The 26,409-nt window shown below is 34.9% G+C and overlaps 1 protein-coding gene across 1 annotated transcript; it reads left to right on the top strand.

Moving 5' to 3' along the window:
- The first annotated feature begins 2,708 nt into the window (after window positions 1–2,708).
- LOC130247947 (neurexin-3b-like) lies at window positions 2,709–25,940 on the top strand. Its single transcript, XM_056481462.1, has 5 exons — window positions 2,709–2,860; window positions 9,798–10,870; window positions 22,728–22,745; window positions 25,643–25,672; window positions 25,915–25,940. Exons 2-5 carry the CDS (start codon window positions 10,174–10,176, stop codon window positions 25,938–25,940), a joined length of 771 nt encoding a protein of 256 aa, XP_056337437.1. The 5' UTR covers window positions 2,709–2,860; window positions 9,798–10,173.
- Window positions 25,941–26,409: the final 469 nt, after the last annotated feature.

The following is a 26,409-nucleotide window of genomic DNA, read 5'->3' as shown; positions in this document are numbered from 1 at the left end:
GTAGTGAAATAGCGGCTCATGTGCTGTGCCGCCTTCACTCGCCCTCGCGCCTCCGTCCTTCGCCATAGTATTGCGACACCGCACATAGGAGATAAATGACGTCAGTACGTAATAACCCATTATGATCTATTACTGAACCGATATCGACTATTTTGACACCTCTAGTAACGAGTAACGATGCAGCTCATAAAAAATCTATCGTAGTAAAAGTATTAAACTCATCGAAAATATGTACTTAAGTAAAAGTGGAAGTAGGAGAAAAAAACAATACTCCAGTAAAGTACAGATACTGCCTTTTAGTACTTAAGTACAGTAGTGAAGTAGTTCTACTTCGTTACTATACATCTCTGAATCCGGCCCACACCAGACACTTACATTCGGCCCACATACTGCATGAAATGATGGCACTTGAGTGGTCCGCTCCTGATTGCCAGATCTGGGCCACAATTAAGCCATAGCAATACCACATATCAGCCAAATATCAACCAAATGAACCTAACCCTATTCTGGGCCACAGTTTGCTTTTATTTTGGCCTACACCAGATGCGTACATCCAGACCACATACTGAATGGAATGATAGCACTAGGGTGGTCCGTTCCTGTTTGTTAGATCTAGGCCACAGATACACCAAAGCAATACCACATATCAGCCAGAATACCACATATCAGCCAGAGATATTTGCCATATCTCGACTTAGCCACTATAAGCTCACAGCCACATTAGCCAGAGTGTACTGTGCCGAATATTTGACAAAAGTGGTCCACATATGTTTTAAGATAACTGTGCCACATTTGTTATGTTTTCTTTGGGACACTTTAGGCTAACATCCACATTAGCCAAAGCTTACTGTGCCAAATATTCACCAAAAGTCTACATATGTTTAAGGTAACTGGGGCACATTTGCTATATTTTCTCTGGGTCACTATAAGCTAACAGCCACAATAGCCAGAGTTTACTGTGCCGAATATTTGCCAAATGTGTGCCACATATGTTTAAAAAATAACTGGGCCACATTTGCCATGTTTTCTCTTGACCCCTTTAGGCTCACAGCCACATTAGACAGAGGTTACTGTGCTGAATATTTGCCAAAAGTGGCCCACATAAGTCTTAAGATAACTGGGCCACATTTGCACCTACACATGTGAGCCACTTTGGGTTTAGACCCAAATGACCCTTTAATGACAATGCCACAGTTTTGCAAACTGTGGCCCACATTTGTCCTCCGTCATTTGGGCCAAATTGACCATTTTCCACATGGCCCACGTTAGGCTCTCATTCAGATTACATTTTGCCATTAGTGCCCAATCTTTGCCTTAAATAGCCCATATATGAATTGAAATCATTGGCCCACTTTTGCCATTGTACAGGTGGCCCACATCAGGCTTACATTCATTTTGTCTGGGCCGAAGTAAGACCATCAGTGCTGCATAACTGCCTAAAGTGGCCCACTTTTGTATGCTATTTGGGTAACTTGTGATATTTACTTCACTTAACAGATCCATCTGAAAATATTCTGCAATCAAATTACTATTGTCAACATCAGTCAGTTTCTTTGACCTAACAGGCCCAGATTCAATTCCTTTTGTAGAGAGTGACTCCCAATGGTATGCGACAGCTATCTTGTCATTGCAAGGGACTTAGTTATGTTCTTGACATATTTTTAAACTGGACTATAAAAAATTGTATTTTGCTTCATATCGCATACTCCAAACATGAACTAAAGGTCATTTGGTGTATACACTCAGGGAAGTGAATCATTAAATGGTGTTTTGGTATTCACTAAATAACTGGTGATGCTCTCGAAAAAGATGTTTTAAAAATACAATCATTCAATCTGTAATGCATGGGGAAAATGTGTATTAAAGGCAAACGTACTATTTTTTTCAGTCTATATTAAGTTTAGCTACTGAAAGAATTACAATTTTGGTTAGTGCATTTTGTGCAATTTAAAGTAATATGTAATCTGATTACATTTTACATGCAGTGATTACAAATGCAATCAAATTACAATTCAATTGTTTTCAGTAACTTGCAAATATTACTTTTTATGAGTAACTTAAGCAATACTATTCTATTGATATGGAAAATGCTGTGTGCGCGTGACAAGTCTGTGTTTTTCCTGCCTGTGCATTTTGATTCTCTTGCGTGTTCCCAGAGGACGCTCACGCTGCCTCATTAAGACGCGTCAGTGATCTTTTCATTAACTTTTCCGTTTAATTAGGCCGCGAGAACTACCTCATATGTCATTACACTAGACTAGATTAGCTTTGATCTGAGCGTCGACAGAGTGAGTAATTTCTGAATGAAACAGCAGTGCGCAAGCACAGTAATACGATGTGTCTATTAACGGTGTGCCAATAGTAGTAGGACGTACTACTTCTATTGAGCACCATGGAGAGTTCCACACAAACCCCCGGTCTTCCAGAAAACTCTTTCGATAACCTATATGCAAACGGCTCCCACACAGCCGCTCACATCCGGGCATTGTGTCATTTTGTGTTTGTTAAAAAGGTAGGTCTGTCGTAGGAATAAGATGTAGGATTTTGAAATTCACCCACATAAATGAAAAAAAAGGGATTTCCTGGCATAAAACGGCGTATTTGTCTTGATATGTCTTTAAATGGCGTGTTTCAAATAACTAGTGGGCGGAGCAGCGAGGCTCGCAGGCACAGGACAGGCTCAGGCACCTCAGTCGAGCGGAGGAGAGCGAGCTCTGGATGCGAGGATTATCCCGCTACACTGGATTTGACCTCAGCATCAGTCATCCGCGTTCCATCACTAGCAATGAGGATTTAACGTTTTGGACAAAATGTGTTAACCGGATTCTCTATCGGTGGAGTACAATCGAAATCAATCAAGGTAAAGCAGAACTACTTTGAGAGATTTGAGAGTTTCATAAACGCTGTTAGACATTATGTGTGTGTGTGCGTGCGTGCGTGCGTGTGTGACTTTCGTACATTTGCTCTGGGGTAAGCTATTTTCTTCTGGTCAAAACGTTTCAGCTATTAATGTGAAGATACATTTACCAACATAAATGGTCCGAATCTTCCATCTTATTATATCATGTTCTATAACGTAAAGATAAAAAAATAAATAAATAATGAAATTTACTGTCTTTGCTGAGAGAATGGACAGAAGGATGCATGCACCACATGAACATCTCTCTCTCTCTCTCTCTCTCTCTCTCTCTCTCTCTCTCTCTCTCTCTCTCTCTCTCTCTCTATATATATATATATATATATATATATATATATATATATATATATATGCATGCCTCAATAGTGCAAAACTTTTATGTTAGATATTAATATAAAAAATTCACAACATAAATAGATTTTTTTTTGTTAAAAATTATTGTATTCAGTTAATTTTTTGTCAAATTTGGCTGATCTCTCCAATTTTGCAGTCTTTATATCTTCCACGCTAAATGCAAAAGATCTGAACATGTCAAGGTCATCAGTTTTCCTGATGATATGCTAACATGTTACTTTTATATAAAGATAGTGAGTTTCACATTCAAACCATGCTTTCCTTGAACATCAAAAATTATGTTTGGCAGAATATGTTTGCCCTTGCATCTGCTCTTTCTGAGATCTGGATGAAGACCATGGCCTCTTTCCACAATTTATTTCGATAAAAATGTTTAAATCAAAAGCATCTTTATTAGACCATCAAGAAAAAGGAAAAAAACTCAAAACAGAGATTTCATTACAAACGGGCGGATTTAACCAATAAGCAAGGTAAGCGGCCGCTTAGGGCCCCACAAAAGTCAGAGGACCACCAAATAAATACCTAGAGGTATAAATCATACCTATAAATTATAATTAGCATCATTTTCTATCATATTTTGTATGGTGAGAGTCTAAAAAAGCAATTTTTTTATTTGAACGTAATTACTTAATTATTACATCTTCGCAAATGTGTCTCCCCCCTCAATTATTGAATAGTCCTGCAGTCAAATCAGTTAAGATAGTTTAAAAAATAGTTTTCAAAATAGTTTAACCCATTTGACTGCTGCTCTACCAAATGGTTGACCATGTTTTTACTGTTTTAAATAATGACTGCTTAAATAATTTAAAAAATAAAGAATGCTGTTTTAAACACAGCATTGTTGGTTTACAAAAAAAATCAAGCAAATGTAATCCTGTTGCACTTCTACACTTGACTTTGGTTTTATTGTATAAAAAAAAGAAAACATCTGAAATATTTTATGAAATCTAACATATTATATAGTATATGTATTAATTCCGATACTTTTACCATAAACCGATATATCAACCATTTGGTAGAGGTTGATATTTTAGATATGATGGGATTTGTTAAAAAAATACATTGAGTGTCTTAACTAGCGACATTAAGAGTTAAGAAATGCAATCCCATTTTTTTTCTTGGTGAGGTATTTAAAGGGTTAATTGTGAATTCACTTCACTTGTAAAAACAGATCATTTCAAAAGTTTTACAAGATGTTATAAGATGCTTTACATGTTATTATTATTTTGCATTACAATCAAATGTAGGAAAGGAGAACTTGAGTCTGAGTCAAATAAGAAAAAACTGCAAAATAAATAAAAAGGTAATTAAAGTACAAAAGGTGTACTTTAGCATTTAGGGTCCCATGGCTGGAATTGCTTAAGGCCCCCAAATCACTAAATCCGCCCTTGATCACAAAGCATCATACTAGTACTTCAAAATACTGCTATTACTGTACAACTCGTCTGAAGCCATACTGAATGATTTTCTATCACATAGTAAAGAGCAGGTTCAACATTCTGTTATTAATAATCTATTTGGTCTTCCTCAGGAGTTTTTCAAAAATACTGTAAATATAATTGATGACAGAATCACTTTTTGTGTGAACTGTTCCTTTAACTTGGAATACCATCTGAAACACAGTATGTGATGAATAATTTCTATCACACAATGCATGTGCCACCGCAAATCGCACTTACACTGCAGGTTGCTTCAGCTGGTGTACTTGTTGTCCTACCTTCATTTCAGGAGGTATTGCATGATTTGATGTCAGATTTACTTTAAGAAAAGTTACAATACTGAAAATTCGTGAGGCGTTTGCAGAAGAAACCATGCTGATATTGACATGACAAAAGGAGAAAGTGAATATGAAGATATAATCAACATACATATTTGCTGTGTCATTTACACAGTTTCTTGATCTTGCCAGTGGTGGAAAGAGTACTGAAAATCATACTTAAGTAAAAGTACCATTACTTGTAGTGCAAATAGAGTAAAAGTATCTGTTGTGAATATTACTCAAAGTATGAGTAAAAAGACCTTTCAAAAGAGTAGTGAGTATTACACTGTAAAAAGCTGATGCATTTACATGTACTTTGTGGATGTGTGTAAACGTAACATTCTGTGGTGCATTTAGTTATTTCCAGGCAGGCACACAGCATCATAAGATGTTAATATTAAGTTAGATTTAGGTTGTGACATCAGGTGACCAAAAATGTAATGTCTAGCCAGTAACTAAGGACAACGTTATTTTGATGTCCAATAACAACGTCAAATGACTTTGATATTTGGTTGATTTTTGATTGTGTTAGAAAGTGACCAAAATCCAACTTCGAGCCAACATCTTAAACCAACGTCAGTATTGACGTTAAATACTGACATTTATTCATCAGGTATGGCAGCCAAAATCCAACGTCTGATAGACGTAGACGTAGATAGTAGTAACGTCCACACAACGACAAGCTGTAATACTTTTAGATGTTGATTTTAAGTTGGATGTTGGACATTGAAGTTAACCTGACATTGGCTTCTGACGTCAACTTCATTTCCAAACAAAATGTAACGTCATCACGACGTTGGAGTACAACATCAATCTGATGTTATGTTGACGTCTTGTGCATGCTGGGTGTTTAAGGCCATTTCAGTCATCATACAGTAAACATCCGTCATCTTCTCATCAGTGACATGCATCTAAACCAGTGGTCACCAAACTTCTTCCTGGAGGGCCGGTATCCTGTAGATTTTAGCTCCAACCCTAATCAAACACACCTGAACAAGTTAATCAAGGTCTTACTAGGTATTCTTGAAACAATCAGGCAGGTGTGTTGAGGCAAGTTGGAGCTAAACCCTGCAGGGACACCGGCCCTCCAGGACCGTGATTGGTGACCCCTGATCTAAACAGTCTCTGGCTCAATGTGTGTAAAGATTTTGGACATCTTCTTGGACACTTTTAATGCTTTTAAACAGTTTTCTGCGTTTATAAAGCACCCATGTCTTAAGGTAGTTCATTTAGATGCAATTTACCTTCTATGTGTGATTTGATTGGACAGGAATCACAGGACTGATTTTTCTAATCCCCATAGACAGGAAAAAAAAAGTAGTGACTGCTGGTTGAAGGAATGTAATGGAGTAAAAGTCCCAATACTGCACTAAAAATGTACTCAAGGGAAAGTAAAAGTACACATTTTTAAAACTACTCTTTCATTCATTCATTTATTCATTTTTTTTTCGGCTAAGTCCCTTTATTAACCTGGGCTCGCCACAGCGGAATGAACCGCCTGAAATACTTAGTAAATTACAATTCCTGAGAAAAAACACTCAATTACAGTAATTTGTGTATTTATAATTTGTTACTTTTTTTGAATAAAACTGTAAATCATTCAAGGCAGATGGGAATTTTTCTTCTGAAAGTTATGTATAGGCATTTCATTCTCTTTTGCCTTTAGGGAAGCGAATGCAACACTTATTCTGTTTGAGTGAATTTTCTATGGATTATAGAACATATGGCAGAAAACAATTGACATTCTCTTTTTATTCTTTTACTCATTAAATGGATTATGTTATGCTCAAACCCAAAAAAATCCAACAAGAATCCTCATAGACTACTGCTTTGGAGAGTTCTGATCTGATCTATACAATGTGTAACTTAATAGTCTGTATTATGTTTGTAATAAATCCTCTGTGTGTTCACTGCCAGACTAGTGGCAGTTGTCGTGTGCCACATGTGAGGATCGTTTTTCAGGCCAGCCCATTCGCAGTCTTTGCAGGAAGACACAACCATTTTCTATAATGCCTCAACTATGGTATAGTAGATGCATGGTAGATATCCTGCAATGGCTACTGTGTTCTGCTCACCCTTTTCACCTTTCTTCTCAAATCTTGTGGAGTGCTCGTCCTCTATTGAAACACAGACAAGACCCACTATCACTTAAAAGACAGCCCATGCCCTGGTGCTGGTATCAGTTGCCTTAATTCAATAGCTGGCTGCCAGAGAGAGATTAACTATTCAGGGCAGGTAGTTAAAGAAGCTATTGTGTTGCACCGCTGTGGAACAGCTACGACTGGGGAGGCTTTTGTCTCTGGGGGCTCTATGCCAAAGCGACAACAAGGGCAAAGAGGGATGGAATTCTACACACATGTACAGTATCTCTCCGTTAGACATCTGTCAACCGGCTGCGTGTGTTGTAAAACAGCAAATATTTGACAAGGTCTTTTTGTGACTAATTAAATTTGACAATATTTAAGTGGTTTATTTCAAGATTTTTTATGTAGTAAAACTTTTTGCCTTGGTGTACAATCTCTTTACCAAAATCTAAAACTATTTATGTACAAAGGCCAATTTATAGTATAGTACATAAAAAACAACATTATATATATATATCATGTTTTTTTAAAGAAAATTATTCTGTTCATTAAGATGACATTTATTGGTAAATATTTATTAAAATTTTAAATAACTGCTTTCTTATTGTATTTAGTTTCAAATAAAATTATTACTCCAGTCATTGTTGCTTTTTATACTATTACCATTAATAATAATAATATAAATAATAATAGTAATTAATATTAATAGTGATTTCTGCTGAAAATTCATTGTTAAAATCACTGGAATAAATTATTAAATTAAAGTATATAGTGTATTGTTATGTAATGGCAGCACTGTGGCACAGTGGGTTGCACAATTGCCTCACAGCAAGAAGGTCGCTGGTTCAAGTCCCAGCTGGGTCAGTTGGCATGTCTGTATGGAGTTTGCAAGTTCTCCACGCGTTCGCTTGGGTTTCCTCCGGGTGCTCCGGTTTCCCCCACAAGTCCAACAACATGCGGTAATAGGTGAATTGGGTAAGCTAAATTGTCCGTAGTGAATGAGTGTGTTTCCCAGTGATAGGTTGCACCTGGAAGGGCATCTGCTGCGTAAAACATATGCTGCATGAGTTGGCGGTTCATTCTGCAGTGGTAACCCCGGATTAATAAAGGGATTAGGCCGAAGAGAAAATTAATGAATAGTTTTATAATTGTATAATGTAGTTATATAATAGTTCACAATTAATTAACAATTTTACAATTTGTACTTTTATTATAAATGATAAAAAAGATGCTTGCCTTCCCAAAGTGAATACCGGAGGGGGGGGGGTGTATGGGTGGAGATCGACGGACGGTTGCGATCGCAAACGTTAATAGCGGTTGGGGGGGGGGGGGGGGGGGGGGTTGTGGGGGGTTGAGCAAGAGGGGCACCTCAGCCACTCCCCTGTGCACAGCCCTACGGGACATTAATTGAAGCATTACTTTTCAAGAAATACAATCAGTCTGCTTAATAATTTAATAAAAATAACAAGGCCCATTCATGGCCCATGAATTAAAATACGTATTTGCCCTTCAAGGCTTAATATCAAATTCAAAGACTTTGAAGAAAACAGACAATGAGCAGTTTAATAAACACTGAGAAATGTTTCACTGAATATCTAACACAAATAAAAATATATTTTACATTCAAAAATCTTTTTTAGTTTTTTTAAATAAAAGTCTTAAAATCTAAATAATGTAAATAAGTTGTCTTTTAATAAGAATATGTGAAAAAATTAAGTTTGACAAAAAATGTCAGAATCTAAGGTGACTATATACCCCAATAAGTAAAATTTTCATCAAATATATTTATATTTATTATGTATATGCAACACACACTCGTGCATGAAAACAAAACTATACAAAGCAAAAAATATTTACATAGATATTTAAATTATAAATAATTTGAATACCCCAATAAGTATTTTTTGTCAAATATATTCATGCATGTGTGTATTTATATAATAATACATTTACATAGTGCACACACATACAGTTGAAGTCAGAATTACTAGCCTCCCTTTGAATTTTTTTTTTTAAATATTTCCCAAAGAATTTTTAACAGAGCAAGGAATTTTTCAGTTATCTGATAATATTTTTTCTTCTGGAGAAAGTCTTATTTGTTTTATTTCGGCTAGAATAAAAGCAGTTTTTAATTTTTTAAAACCCATTTTAGGGTCAAAATTATTAGCCCCTTTAAGCTATATTTTTATCGATAGTCTACAGAACAAACTATCGTTATACAATTACTTGCCTAATTACCTTAACCAGCCTAGTAAACCTAATTAACCTAGTTAAGCCTTTAAATGTCACTTTAAGCTGTATAGAAGTGTCTTAAAAACTATCTAGTAAAATATTATTTACTGTCATCATGCCAAAAATAAAAGTTATTAGAAATCAGTTATTAGAAATGAGTTATTAAAACTGTTATGTTTAGAAATGTGTTGAAAAAAATCTTTCCGTTAAACAAAAATTGGGGAAAAAAATAAACGGGGCTGATAATTCAGGGGGGCTAATAATTCTGACTTCAACTGTAAATTGTGTATATACTGTATACAAAACATTATTGCGATAAAACCTTTATACATATGCTTGAGAAATAAATAAATAAATAAAAAATAGTTTGTGAGAACTCAAATGTATAAGAAAACCAAAAGGTCTGTATATTTAATAAAAATGTGTCTGTTTTTTTTTCCTCTTTTTACAGATCAGGCAAAAGAAGGCTCATAAACATGTGGCAAAACAACAGAATCAGAACCAACATGGAGAACCTTTGTTTTAATCCCGAAAGTCGACTCAAGGGAACATCATCAGTAAAGCATTTCTAACAGATAAGTGAAGCTGAATAGTAGTCCACTTTTATTCTCAAGGCTGCTTGGAATTCAATCTGGTAGTCCTCAATAGGATTCATGATAGCATGTGTGAAGAACCTCAGTGGCCTTATCTTTTTTGCCCATATTGTTGTCAATTAAGGATTTGATGTTTCTTCAATGACCTCCACTATATTTTCCTGAAAATAGCATAAAGGAGTTTTATTGTTTTTCATTGCTCAAGGATCCCTTGTAGCATACGCTCTGGTTACCATGCCTCCCCATTGCCAGCCTCATTGTGTACTCTTGCTGCTCAGCACCTTCTTGAGTCTTGGTTTGGGCCTGGAGTTCACAGGTTCAGAGGGTCAGTGGGCACGCTATCTTCGCTGGGATGCCAGCACCAGAAGTGACCTCAGCTTTCAATTTAAAACAGCAATATCAGATGCTCTGGTTCTCTACTTTGACGATGGAGGCTATTGCGACTTCCTGCTCCTGAGTATTGAGGATGCCAAGCTCAAGTTGCATTTTAGCGTGGACTGTGCAGAAACCACTATAATCTCTGACAAGATGGTAAACGACAGTCACTGGCACTTTGCTACCATAAGCAGGCACAACTTGCGAACTGTGTTGGCATTGGACGGAGATTCAAAGGTGGATGAGGTGAGACCACAAAGGCAGTTCATGAAAATTGTTAGTGACCTGTATCTTGGAGGAGTCCCTCAAGACATTCGGACATCTGCCCTAACACTACCAGCAGCTAAAGAGATGCCACCATTCAAGGGGATTATTACAGACCTTGGATATGGCAATAAGGTTCCAACGCGGCTTGGGAGCCAAAAGGTCCGCTTAGAGATGGAAGGTTTTTGTACAGAGAACCCCTGTGAAAATGGAGGCAGTTGCAGCATGGCTGATGGTGAGGCTTACTGTGACTGCTCTAAAACTGGATATGCAGGAAGGTACTGCAACGAAGGTAAGACTTTTTCTCCCCCAATACTTACAAATGAAATGAAATGAAAAAAAATTATGTGTGTAAATTGTGTAAATTTCTATTTGTATTTTAGATAACATGAACAATCGTAATAATTGATTTGTAATAGTTAATTCTCAAACAACCATTACATAATGCTTTAGAGAAATTTAGATTCAGGTCCAGATTTTTAATCTGTAATTTAAAACGTATTTAATCATAAATAATGTTTAACATAATTCTGTCCAAATTACTATACTGTAAAATTATTTTTGAAGTAAGTATGTGTCTATATATATATTTTTTTTAATCCTTGATATTTTTTTCTTGAAAAGCAGTGCTTTTATGGGAATGTGCTTATAATAATAAGAATAAGATTGCTTATTGTACATGCTAAATATTTTAATTATAAAAAGTATATGACGTGTAAACAAGTTAAGCAAGCTAAACAATATGCCAATTCTAAATTTAAGGTAACTGGTTGCAATCAATTTATATGAGCTGAATTTAAACAAACAAATTACATTTAGTAATGCTCAACTTTGTTTAAATTCAGCTTATTTAAATGGTTTGCATCCAGTTACATTGAAAAGTAGTAAATCCAATTAATCATTTTAATACAGTGTGCATTCGATAGAATAAACACATTTATAGTTAAGATACATTGTGTATGATCTTGCATTGTGAATGTTATAATTAATATTAAAGTAAAATACTGTGATATTTTACTGATATTAAAATATTTTACTGTATTTATTTTATTAGCCACATTTCCATGAATCAACCACATTTTTATTAATCACATTTTACTGGTAATATGTTGTATAATAAACATAAAATGGATTTTAAATTATGTCATGTTGATGCTAGTGCATTTGGTAACCCTTTATTTTTAGGGTCCCTATTGCATGTTTTGTTGACTAAAAGTTGCATTGCAACTACATGCCAATTACTTGTCACTTGAGCATTCGTATACTGTCTGCTTAAAATCTGCTGATACTGCTTCTTCAACAGGCATTTAACTGACTATAAGAAACTTTCCAAGTACATGTCAATTTACACTAACTCTTACCTAACAGTCTACTTATAATCTGTTGAGAATTAGTTGGCATGTAGATGCAATGTAACTTAAATTCATCAAAATGCGTTAAGGGACCATCAAAATAAAGTGATGCCATACATTTGAAATATAAAGTCTTTATATATTTAATTTCTAAAATTATCTCATTGTAACTGTCAGCATCGTTGCATGTTGTACAAAATGATATGATCTCTTTCCTTTAATAAATTAATAAAACAAGTGACATCATTGCAGGAAATGTTTTAACAATAACAATGTTTTAATTAACAGTATTTTTTGTCTTGTTTTATACATATTGTCATTATATATTTATATATAAATACATATGTTTATTGATATAGATTAATACATTTCCATCAAATATCCAGATCCTGCACGTTACAGACTATGGAAGGTACACAACAATTTTAAGAGTTGAACATTTTCGATTGATATTAGGATTTCTATTCTATTACCTAGGAACAGTACATTTCTTGATTACAGGCAGTCAAGTTTCTTTTTTCAACTACACTTTGGAGTTCAGATCTATTTGAGATTACTTTCACTGGAGACTCACCAGCAGGTATTAAAATAATTCTTGAAACTGATTATGTTTTCAGAATGCACACTGAATTGCTAAGAGACTTTGGTGCTGTGGTTATAAGAGATTACTTTTTTTTGTGTTGTGCCCTGCGTATAGTTAATAATTCTGTATAAATTTATTCAGGTCTTGAATATAAAGTCTTTCATTCAGGCTGGGAATCAGTAGACCTAAATCTGAATGCCCGACATATTGCATTTTGTGATCAAACCCAAGCCCTTTAGACTGATCAACCAGACCAATACCTCAGTGCTTCTTTTAAAGATTATGAGATAGTCCCTAGTGGCAGACACTCTGTGTCTTTCGTTCAAAGTACATTTTTATATTGGATTAAGAGAAAAATTATGCTTTTTGATTTTAAACAGTTATATTCAATTCGCCTTAAAGCAAAAAACAAAGCCCCTAGGACTTTAAACCAGCAGTTTTCATGTTATATGACCACATGTCATCACTCACTTGCTGCCACTACTAGATACAAATGTGAAGATGGTCTGTGGCTTAATAAATCTTGTCTAGATTAAGTTATACACTGGAAAACAATCATTCAAAGATCCAATTCCTTGCATTTACTATTTTTTTTAAGTTAAGTGGTTGTAAACAATTTATTTAGGCTGAATTTAAACACAAATTAAGCTGAACATTACTAAATTAAATTTCTTTGTTTAAATTCAACACATATAAATTGTTTGCAACAGTTTTACAGAAATCATATTTTTATGTGTAAGTTCAAAATCTTTTTTATGTAATGTAACATGTTTCTATTTCTGCCATGTCGAGGCTATCCTCTGTGCACTTCAGTTTTTATGCATTTCTAATGTGTTTCATTAGCATCTTGCAGGATTATAGCCATTCTGAAAACACCAACAGATAGTTTACCTCATATCCTAAAAATAAAATAACTAGCAATAGCATAGCCTAGCTTTACATGTATGTATTATAGTTTAGTACAGATTACAACTTTGATTTCATAGTAAAAAGTTATAAATATTTAAGTAATTCAATTAATCAATGGTTTCTGAATGTAAATCTTTCTCTTGGGCAGAATAACTATTTTGATCAACCAAGTCAAAACTCAAATGTGAGGATATGTTATTTTTTATTAATAGCTGTAATTATTATATAAATTTATACTATGATGTGGAAGAATAAATAGTTTATCCCAAACAAAAATCTACATGCTGTAGTAAAATAATAATAAGTGGTCTAAATAGTGGTCTATAATCTTGACCACAATAGTTTTATTAGCTTTTTTTATATTAAATTAAATATTAATGTTTGAACCAAGATTTTTAGGTAAATACAACTTTTTTTTTAGCTGTAACAATTTACAGTAACTTTTTAAGTTGGTTCAAAGTGCTTTTATTTTGCTGGTGTGCTGGTGAATTATATTTGTGTCTCTCTGGCTTTCTGGTGACCAGCAGGCCTAAAAAAAGTGCCCCTAATAAGGAGCCAGTCAATACCTGCCCAAGGGGAAACTGGTGTGATAAATGTGGAACTAGAAGACCTCTAATCTCAGAGCAGGGGTTTAGCTCAGTCCGTCCTGTGTTTGACCATAGGCATGGCTGTCAGGGCCTTCACAGTCTGTCTTGGCTTCATCAGACCCCAGTCGTGTCCCCAGATTAATGGATGTGTCTGATAACGGATTGCACTGCTGAGCTGTGGGAATGTTTAGTAATTAGGGGCGGAATGAAAGAGAAATGGCTAATTCGCTGGTGGGTGATGCGGGCAAATGATGGGCTTAAACGTTGACTGACATGCTCTATGCATCTCACAGCAGGGCACAGTTTACTCATTTAGGGGAGAATTCACTAATCATGAATAGTTTTGCTCTACTCAATCATTCAGTTAAAAAGCCTAAAAAGTGCCAGAGTCTGATTTACATAAAAGTGTGTAACTTATTTATGTATCTCAATTTGGTAGATTCTAAAGCAAATTACATACAGCAAATACATTTGCATTTCATCAGTGCATACTTTCACCTGATCTCAGAATTGCTTGCGCCGTGCTCTACTACTTGAGCTAAAAGACTTCAGACCTTATTTTAGGTATTGGGTTTCAGTTTATTTTTTGTTTAATTGTATGTGAATCAGCTTGCTATTTATATAGTTAAATTTTTATATGTAGATTACATGTTTATATGTTTTACCATAAAAAAATTACAATAGGAAAGTCTGTTACAAAAAAGTGTGATATTATGAACAGTTTTGCTATATATATATATATATATATATATATATATATATATATATATATATATATATATATATATATATGACATAATAATATAAAATAATTATAATATAATATATAATAATTTATTATTATTATTATTGTTATTATTATTATTATTATTATTATTATTATTATTATTATTATTATTATTAATTATGATAATAATATCTTATTAATAATACCTTATTATTATTATTATTGTTATTATTATTTATATTATTATTATTAATACTACTACTACTACTACTACTACTACAACTACAACTACTAATACTAATAATAATACTAATACTACTACTTACCCAGAGATGGGTTGTGGCTGGAAGGGCATCCGCTGCATAAAACATGCTGGATAAATTGGCGGTTCATTTCGCTGTGGCGACCCCGAATCGATAAAGGGACTAAGCCGAAAAGAAAATGAATGAATGAATACTACTACTACTACTAATAAAAAACCCTTATTATGTGAAAATATTATTTAAAAATATTATAAATCACATTTAATAAAAATATACAATTGGTTAAAATATTATTTGCAATATTTTTAAAAAATATATTTAAATAATATTTTAAAATATTAATTAAAATTATTACTATTTTTTTTTTCAGAATGCATGAAATGGGACAGTGAAATAAAACAAAAGAGGCAGCCATTATGTGCAAAAAAAGTTTTATTGAGTACTGGCATTCTAAAATAAATCTCTTGAAGTGTTGCACAAATGTCACTGCAGTTGCAATCTTCATAGAGTTCCAACTTAAAGAAAATGTCATTAAAAAAGCAAAGACATAATTGAAAATACTTAATGTAGTAAATGTAACGCTAAATTAACACATTCAGTGACTGTGTATTTCCTTTAATGTAAAAACCAACAGAAATACAGCAACAAGTTAGCAGAAACCCTTAGAGCATGCAGATGGCATGGAAACAGACTGCATACCTCAGTGTGTATGAAATACTAGACAGGCCGCACCACCCTAACAGGAGCACTGCTGTCAGTATTACCATGTGAAAATTTGTCTTAAATTGCTGGCAGATTAAAACAATATGTTTAGCCATAAAAATCATGTCCAGTCTGTTACGACGCTGTGGATCTGTATCATTGGTAAACTGTGCCATGGCATTTAGTTATTGAGATCACAGCGGATACACATACACAAGACAGATTACTATGCGTTCCACATATAAAATATGCAACACTTTTTTATTTAGATGCCTGCATTAGCTTTCACCTCTTTAAACCAAATAAGTGTACTCAGCAAGGAGTTATGTTTCAATTATTGAGAGACTAATTGAAAAGAAACAATTTTTCAGTGATCAGCTGTATGTTTTTTTTTATCACGTACAAGCTTTTATGTTAACCTTTTACAATATAAAAAACAGTTAATGGGGGGAGAAAGTCAAAACAAATGCTGTGGGCTTAGCTGTGAGGATTAATAAATATACATGGAAATATGACAGCTACTATAATCTTACTACAAAAGTAGGTCAATAAAAAAAGAGGGATAAAAGACAACCTGATTCAGGCGCAGTGGGCATGTGTGTCTTTTGACCCAATGTGAGCAAATGCTGGGATTTGAGTTGAGGAATGAAAAATAGAGCAAAAGATTAAAGCTGAGCAGCATGTCATCAAGAGGGATATGGTCACGTGTAGGCGACAAACCCTCTCTCTCTGTCTCTCTCAATGCTTGAAGTAACCCACCAAAGTGACACTGTCTGGAAATCCGATTCTGCACTCTTCTGGGTTTTCATTTAACAGTGGGGGCAGGGGTATTGTTATAGAGGCAGCCATTTTGTTGATCTAGGGGACAGTGCTGTGTTTTGAAGTAGCTTATTTAAGTTTAAACAAAGACCTAACAATGTTAAGTCAAAACTGAGAACAGAAAGAAGTCAAGACAGATCAGATGAGGGTCTAGATGATTCAGACTGTGAGTGAGGTTTCTTGTCAATGTCATGCAAACGTCCTCAGTGCACACATAGGGCTTTATTCATGAAACAATTGTAAATATAAGAGCAAATTATGAGTAATTTGTGTGTAAAACTGACAGAAAGGGTTTACATGCTTCTTGAAAGTACTTGAATTTCAGACATATGGGTACAAGGGGCTCTATTTTAATGACATAATGTAGGTGCAAAGTCTAAAGCGCATGGCACAATGGCATTAAAAGTGTGTCCGAATCCACATTTGCTATTTTAAGGATAAACAAATAAGGTTTGCGCCCTGGCGCATGGTCTAACAGGTTTGTGCTTATTCTCTTAATGATTAATGGGTGTGCTTTGCGCATAACATGCATTAAACTAATCAGAGTCTCATCTTCCATTCCCTTTAAAAGTCAGTTGCGTCGCACCATGGTGCAATTTCTATTTACATGGCGGACTTTGTAAGTGGAAAAACTGAACGCTTCACTGGCGAGAAAACAGTTAAACAGACCATCTGCAGCAGAATAAAGAATGAACCTCCTCCATTTAGCCACTTTACTTTCTTTTTAAATTTACTTTTACTCTTTACTCCTTTACTTTTGTGGAGTAAGGAAACAGTGGAAACTCACTATTACGCAATGTGTAAGAATTTGGACCTGCATAGGTGCATAACTAACGCGCTCTGTGCTGGACTTTAGCACCTTACCACACCTCCTTTTCAGACCAGGACACCATGAGTCAACAAAGTGGTGCAAATGGATTTACTATTTTAACAACGTGATGCAAAATGTGAAAATTGCTGTTGCACTGGTCTGAAAATAGCAACAAATCGCACCAGACACATCTTGCGCCTCATTGCGCCGGGTGTATTATAGGGCCCAAGACTTGTAAATAACCTAGAAACATACAAAAATTGCTTGAATTTAACTTGAATTTATATTTGTGTATGGTGTTATTTTAACAAATGTAGTCTGCTGCTAAAAAATTTATACGGGATGGTCTGGAGCACTCAACCACCATACAAGGTGCATAGACAAAATGCAGTTATAGAAAAAATAGGGAAAAATACACTTATAAATATAGCTACAAGCAGCAATTAAGGGGCCGAGCACTTAAAAGGGCAGAATGAGCAAAGCAGTCCAAAGCCAGTCCATGACCAAATGTGTTGGTGCCATAAACAAAAACCGTTTCACCAAACACAAATTTCACAACACTTGGTCATTATGATCTGACTATAATTCTAGTCTAATTTGGTGATATTTTAGCAAACGGTCTAGGAGGAGATTGCAAAAATCAATATGGCTGACAGGAAGTTAACAGAATATGGCATATTTGGTATCAATGTTCTCCGCATGACCCGAGGAACAAGTTGAGAATAATTTTGAAATATTTGTTATGTTAAATTATGTTAGATATTTGACAAAAATCTAAATGGGTGATGCCCAAAATGGCTGACCTGGGAAAATCAGACATCATTTGACTCAGCATGTTCTGTCAGATGTGAAGAGACCCGTTTTATGAATTTTGGTCAAAGGGTTGAGAAGATATCAGCAAAAAAGCAAATTTTATATCTCCAGACCACTAGGGGGCTGTGCACCACGCTGCAGATAACCTCAGACCATAGTTGTCATAACACACACCTAGTTTGGTGTGAATACGTCAATGCGTTACGGAGATATCGCCTGAATAATGGCCTAGGACGAGTTTGATCAAATATGTTTTGCGGAAAATTCAAAATAGTAAAAAAAAAAAAATCATGAGTCATAGGGTACATTTGAATTGGACTGAGTCAAGAAATCAGAGGAAAAATAGAATTTAGACTGTAGCCCATTCGGTTCAAAAGTTAACCATAAACATAAGTGAAACTTTGAACAAGAGGTGACACTAGAGAGTTTGAGTTAGAGACGTCAGGTTTGTAGTGGATCATATTGACACTGCCTTCTATCATTGTGCCAAATTATACAACTTTACCGCATACTGTTATATGCGGTGCTTGGCCCTTAATAAAAGGAGACAATTTTAATGAAATAAAATAAAAGCCAATGCTTATAAGCCTTCCTCAGGGCACACACACAAACACATCATATACTGTACAAACATTTTAAAGGCATTCAATATTAATCTTCATCTTAGAACATTACAACAAGATTAAAATTTTAAAATTATAAATTTAAGAAATTATTTAAAGAAACTTTAATGGCACTATAAATGCTGCAGGCGTGATTTACAAAAATGCTTGATTTACATTTACAGTGCTTTGAAAAGTCCTTGAATCTACTGTTCATGAAAAAGTGGGAACCCTCTTTAGTTCTAATTAGGGCTACACTGAACTGAAATTATGGTACAACATAAAAAAAGTTGAAATTTTAACCAAATTATCTAAATACTTTAGAGATGTGAACATGTTTACATACTTATCCAGGCTGGACTGCTGGTTTGGAGCTTTCCAAAAATTGTCTGGCTTCATGATCATTTTGTGAACATTAGATTTAATAGTTAAACATGTGTATGTTAATGAATTTCAATTATTTGTAAATAGGCCACACATTCACACTGTGGAATATTCCTTCCTTCTAAGATTTGGCGTCAGTAGATAAAAAAAAAAAAAAGAAGAAGACTAATAGGCCATATGTCTTACAATAAATATTCATTCACCAGCATGGACGACGGCACACTTTGAGTTAGACTTTATTGAACAGGTAGGTAGGTTGTTCGGGTGTCCCACAATGATGCCCAGAGATTTAGAGTGGGGGTACCGTCTCTGTAATGTTTTGGTAGTGATGGAACTCCCGGATTCAACCTACATGTAGGAGTGAAGAGGGTTATAGGATTGTGAATAGGAAGCGAGGAAATAGAGGGAGGGAGTGTGGGTTCAAAAGAACGAGAAGAATGGTGCTAGAGTGCTGGTCTTCCTTCAATAAGTGTTAGGGAGTAGGTGATTGGTTAAGGTGACAAACTGAGGCATGGTTTGGCCACTGAACATTTATTAACAAGTTAACTCCATTTAAACATGTATCCACCAAAGCCTTACAGCTTTTTTCCAGCTTGATTGCTTTGATTTGAAATACACGTATAACCTATAACAAGAATCTCATTTAGAAGAATATAATCTAATACAGAATATATTAACACTTAGCAAAAAAAAAAGAGACCAACTTGTTAAAAAATTATTATGGCAGTGCATAATTCTGTGTAATCACTTTGCCAAAAATAACACACAAGTTATATGCAGCGTTTACACATGGAAGCAGGTGCACATTTTTTTCAAACCAACTAACATTTGGAAAATCTGAACACGTTCATGAATCCCCAAAAAATATCAAACCAGCTAGATGAATGGTTCACTCTTTCGAAAAAAAAACCCCAAAGATTTTCTGCTTGTGTTTCATGACTAAGACCCAATGTGTGCATCAGGCCAGAATCCAAAATATGCAAAATATGAAAAAACTAACAAACAACAACAACAACAACAAAAATGTTACAAAAATGTTACAAATTACAAATTTTGAGAGAAAAAACCTGAGGAAAAAGCCAAAGCTACACTGAACTGAACTTATGGTACATAAAAACATAAAAAACTTGAAATGTTAACCAAATTATCTAAATAACTTTAGTGATGCAAACATGTTTGCATAATTGTCTTAACCGCCGAACTGCTGGTTGGGTGCTGAATGAAAGCCACGTGTTTTTCAACTACAAAATCTTTCCAAAAATTATCGTCTGGCTTTACAAACACTTTGTGTACATCATATTTGATCCTTAAACATGTGTATGTTAATGAATTCCATTTTTTATTTATTTTTTTGTAAAAAGGGCACATTGCACACTCTATGGAATATTCTAAAGGATTCCTTCTAAAGTTTGGCTCCAGTAGATTTCAAAAATGAAAAACAAAAGACTAATAGGTCATATGTCTTACAATAAGTATTCATTAAGCATGTATCCACCAAAGCATTTTTAGCCAACTTTCAATGCTATGATCTCTTCTAAAAATGTCATGATGTTTTTTGGAGAAGCTTTCTTCTGGTTGATCAAGAATATCTTGCTGTTTTAGGTATTTAAGAAGCTTGGTGGGCTAGCACTCTCTATCCTAAACACAGTGTATTCTGGTTGATTTAACTATGCAGATAATATTGACATCAAACTTCAGACTGTCTCTGTCAATTGAATTTGTCAAAAGCACTGTAAGCCAAGAATCCTGATGGCTTGACACGTGTGCCCTAAAAGCCTGTTCTAAATGTAATAAGCCAGCCAGACCAGCTATTATTGAACATATAAACTGATCATCTTCTGGTCGGAACCATAAAAGGGCGACAGGAAAGAGACATACAGTAAAAGCTCAGCAAAACAGACTTAAAGGGGACCTATTATGCAAAAATGACTTTTATGAAGGGTTTAAACACAGTTGTGTGTATATAAACAGCCTGTAATGGTAAAATTGAATTAACTTTATTTTTTATAGTCACACTTGATAAAACCAGTCTACTAAAACACTTAGATTGACTTTATCTCTGTATAAGAATTCGGAGAGGAAAAGTTCCACCTATTAGTGATGATCTCTGCTGCATCAGCATAAGCAGCCCTGAGTGAGAAGCAAGGATTTTGAATCTGCTGCTGTGCTAACACATATGTATTTTTTTAGCTCCGCCCTCTTTTAAAAAGAGTGCTATGAGCACAATCTCATTTGAATTTAAAGTGACAATCACCATATATTACATATATGTAATTTGCTAATTATTAACCACCTCATGTGGAACTCTGAATCTGCGGAGTCTGCTACTATCCACAGGAGGTCACATTTCTGTCATGGACATATACTTTGAGAGCCTTTCTGACTGAATTAGTAAAATACACTGTTTTCCATTAAGGCAACTTAGGGTGCTGAAATATAATTGGCTAAACATTGGTGGGTTAAAGGTACCAAAACAAAGACATACATTCTGGCACAAAACGCACATTTTCAAAGCAGCATATCTGACTTTAGCATTGTTTTTCAAATCCATCGATGTGCAGCTCCACAATATAGTCACGTCATTGGCCCATGAACAGTTCTTGTTTGTTATCAAACTATTTCATAACTGTAACAAGATGCAATTAAATCATAATATTATGTTAAAACAGCTATCATAACATTATTTATCAATATGTGGCTCTTTTTGGATTCTCAGAAGCTATAGAACTGAAAAAAGTGAAACAGGAAATACGTTGGGAAATACGTTGTTTTTGTTTACATCCCTCAAAATGGTCTATAAAATTATTATTTGGTATTGTAGATTATAAATGCATAAACAGTGTCTGGAAAATTCATAAATGCATCACATAAAAAAATAAAAAGGTTTTTATCTTCAACATTTTTTAGAAATTTCACGTACACTGTATGCTTAGAATGGCAGTATTTCTTTCATTTAAATTCTTTGGTCAGATTGATCTTAATTTTTGTGAATCATGTAAGCTTTACGGTATCAGTGTGCATTCGTTTAAATTGGTTTATTCATAAACCAAAATTACAGAAATATATAACCACTAATTCATAAACATAAAACAACAAGGGTGATTTACTTGGCTAGCTATACACATATGAGTCTTCAGTGAAAGTAATTCTTTGTGTCCACGGCATGTCCAAAAATCCACAAACCTCACAACTTCGTAAATCCACATAGTCCGTATTGGACAGCAGGTTTTGTAACCTGCTTGGATTTATGTTTTCATCCAGAGTATGTGAGAGAGACTGTGGCATTCTGGACAAGGCAATATCTCTGCAGAATTATTCTCAAAGTAATGGAGTGTTTTGAAGCAATAACGTCAATCTGTTTCTCTCAGAAAATGGAACAGATATTACAACCTTTCTCTTCTACAGGAGTTTGTGTTTATTTTTCATTGTTATTCATTTGTTTATTTTGTAGCAGTCATGCACAGGGGCATTCTTGATCCCTTGCATGTTAAATCAGTCTGTAAATGAAACTTTTGCATGATAGCCACCATGCAAAGTCAAAAAGCGTGCCTAACAGTTGAACTTTCTTCTTTCCCATTCGTGCCATCTTCTCAAAAGCTGTCAACAAAAACCCTGGTAAGTGAGTCTTAGGTTATGAAACCTCACCATGTAAAGTGCAAATAATAATAATAATAATAATAATAATAATAATAATAATAATAATAATAATACATTTGTTCACGTAATAGTCACTTTCACACATGATGCCTTCATGAAACAGGACTCCAAATAACTTTTGCACTTCCCTTTTTAACACACAATTAAAATAATTGTTTTAATAATTGGTTATTTTAACTATTTTTTCTATATTTATATTTTGAATAAGCTACTTCAGTGTATTAATTAATTTAATATATACCTTTAATAATCTTAAAATGTATTGCCATTGCTATTTTATCTATATTAAATTTATACTTTAAATTACACTCAGCTGAATCTTGCAGCTCTTCTGACAGATGATCATAGTACATTTTAAATTTGTACGTCACAGCACAAACAGTGAGTACCGACAGCGAGCATAATGCTTGTTTGTGGTGAAATGCTCCCACACCTCATTAAGTCGAGCTCATTACAAGTGCCGTGTTGAGTAGGTGAAGACGTGTAGTGCAAACATTCCCTCTAGAAATCCATTAGTGTATTTAAAACAGTTAATCACAAATCAGTTAATACATTACTAATCACTAACGCCCCTGCATTTTCTTGTGAAATGGGAGAATGCAGTTTATTTGGAGCTGATTTCACTTGGTTGCAAAACTTTGTGTGTCTAAAATCCTAAGACATAAAGCGAAGTCATTATGTCAATGTGGAATAATTGCATCTTATTAAGAAGCCAAAACTCAAAGATGATAAATTGCCGTAATAAAACTGTAAATGATTTTTGGAAAAGGCTGTTTGTGTGAAAGTGTCAAGTGACACATTATACTTATATTACATACTATTAGGGCTGTCAATCATGTAAAAACAATCAAATGCATTGTTATATTATAATATTATTTAAAATTATGATATATTCATATTTAATATATATACCAATTTGAGAATAGAGGGATGGGGTATAACCTACCATTTCAAAGTTTGAGATCAGTTAAAATTCGTTAGAGGCTGTTCACACAGAATGCATTTTTCCTTTCCGACACGCTACTTTCCTATGGTTTTTCACTGTAAACATGCACTTTATGGACGTGTTTGACTATTACACTCACGTCTCGGATCTTTTGAAGCACCACGCATGTGAGCATCATGTTTTTTTAAACACAGCTCGTTGTGAATACCTACCCCTGTATAAATTTCAGAAGAGCACAAATTATGTAGCCAGAGATACGTATGGCTGTATTTCGTCTTTTAAGCGAACGATACGGGGCAGTATGATGATGCCGATTGCTTGTTTTTTTTTTTTTTACTTGAAGAGTGGGGGGGGGGGGGGGGGGGGGGATTGGGTGTCATGGAGGAAAATGATTAGTGAGGTTGGGGAAGGATGGGCTGGTGGTTGGGTGTGCCAGATAAAATTGAAGGCTGTCAAGAATGAAAGTGTATTCCCAGATGAAAGTAAAGACTGGGGGGGGGGGGGGGGGTCGCAGACGAAAGTGAAGAGGAAGCCCGGGCGGGGTCGTGTCATGGACGAAAGTGAATAGCGGGAGGGAGAAATTGATTGATTGAATTGCCCCAAAATGGTGTGGGCCCATAGAATTGTCTTAACTCTGCGTGGGGGTATTGGACAGTCAAACAGTCAGTCAGTCAACAGTGGCCTCTAGGGGATGTACGTAAGAAGAGCAGGCGAGAGAAATTTAAGATCTCAAAAAGCGCCCTCTGGTGGATTTGCGAAAACAAAATAACTGCAAAAAAGCTTACCTTCTAGGCCATATTTTGCGCTCTCCAGAGAAGTATGCAGGGGTGCTTATGCATTATGAGCCTGGGTTGCATTTTTTGGATGCCTTGTCAAGTTGATAGATCTTCAAGTTTCACATGTAGCACAGTCCATTACTGTTAGGTCCAAAAGCTGTGAATCAATAGGAAGAGCTTGAAGGTGGGGCAACCATTGCAAACTTCTGTTCATAGTAGAAAGTTTGCATGACAACTGTTTTATTTACCGTTATATCATGGTGGAGGAGGTGAGGCAGTCCTGATGACGTACTGGACCAGGTCAACTATGTAATGGACGATCACCTACAACTCCCCCTACCCTAAACCCAACCATCACAGTAGCATGGGCGTTACCTTAGTGGGCGGTACAAGGTCCACTTGATAGTGGACCAGGTCTAGTACTTCATTGTGGTTACAAACTGCATCGAGGACATCTTGGAGGCACTCATTGTGGCTTTGTCCAGATTTTTTATCATAACATAATGTTTTCCTATTTCTAATTGGTTCTATTGTTGTCGTTATTACATCACGTTCATAATATCGCGTCACATAGACATTATGATGTGCTGCGCTTTTTTAACCCATTCCTGATCACCACGACTCGTGTTTTTAGAAGCAAAGATGCGTTCAGTGTGAATAAGCCCTTAGTCTACAGGACTGTTATACTAAAAAATAAAAAACAAATCAATTGAAAAGAAGAAAAGCCAAAATTTGTATGTGCATATGTTATTTTTGTGGTTATGTTTGGTCCAGCTGTTTTTAAACACTTGTGTGGCTAAATATCTCCAAGGTGTCAGTAAAACTCTTTATTCCATAACATAAACAGCTCAGTGGGAATGATTATTTTGGTAATATTTAATCATACTAAGTTAATTGGCAGCCCTAATTATTGCTAACACATTTGTTCTGAATAAGACAATTTTAGTTTTTATTGTCAATCTCTTCTTATTTTATGAGAAGCTTTTTTATTGTAGAAAGCTTCAGCTTAGTGTGATAGCCATGGTTTGTCTGTAAACAAACCATGAGTAGTCACAATACCTGCACAATATTGGTATTGGTGTTCTCAAGTGTTCTCTCCTTCTCTGTCCATCACTCTTATTTATTTCCTCAAGGGTTCGCACATATGGTGAAGTCTCCTCAAGGTATGCTCTATCTCAATTCTCTCATTACACATTGTCTAATGTGTGTACATTGTTGTTGCAACTGCATCTGCACATGCATGCAGCTGCTATATGATTGGCTCTGTTCTTATACCGCATGGTTGTTGCTCTTTTCCTGAATTATGCAATTTCTCAAAGTGAAATGTCAGGTTAGAAGTGCTGTTTTCTCAGGGTTGACTTCCCCATGATGTCATAGCATGTTACGTTCTCTCTTATCCATTTAGGCTATGGCAGTGCAGTTGACCCATAATGTACAATCACAGGTCTGCCCTCCGTATTACTTAGATATCATTCACAGACCTGCAGAATTACTATGCAGCTTTAAATAATATATCCCTGAGTCAAACGGAACAGCTTTTCTCTGAATGAAAGACAGCAAAAAGGCATATTATAGAATGAGTCATTTAACAGATTGAAAAAAAAAAAATCATTTTAAGTATGTGCATTAATTAGCTGCTGTCATATTTTAGGTTTTTTAAATGGTGATCATCCAATTTTGGTGGTATTTTGAGCTTATGGAATGTAATTATATTGACTTTAATTAAAACACACACACACACACACACACACACACACACACGCACATACAAATTGGAAATTGTTTTAAATGTAGCAATAAGTGTAAATAGACAGTGGTGTGAAAAAGTATCAAGCATGCCCAGCAAGCAATTCTCATTGAAAATAATAAATATAATAATAAATATATTATTATTAATAAT

The sequence above is a fragment of the Danio aesculapii genome, chromosome 20 (genome assembly GCF_903798145.1).
Source record: "Danio aesculapii chromosome 20, fDanAes4.1, whole genome shotgun sequence".
Classification (NCBI taxonomy): Eukaryota; Metazoa; Chordata; class Actinopteri; order Cypriniformes; family Danionidae; genus Danio; species Danio aesculapii.
The sequence above is the reverse complement of the archived record's forward strand: the minus strand, read 5'-3'. Positions and strand labels throughout refer to the sequence as shown.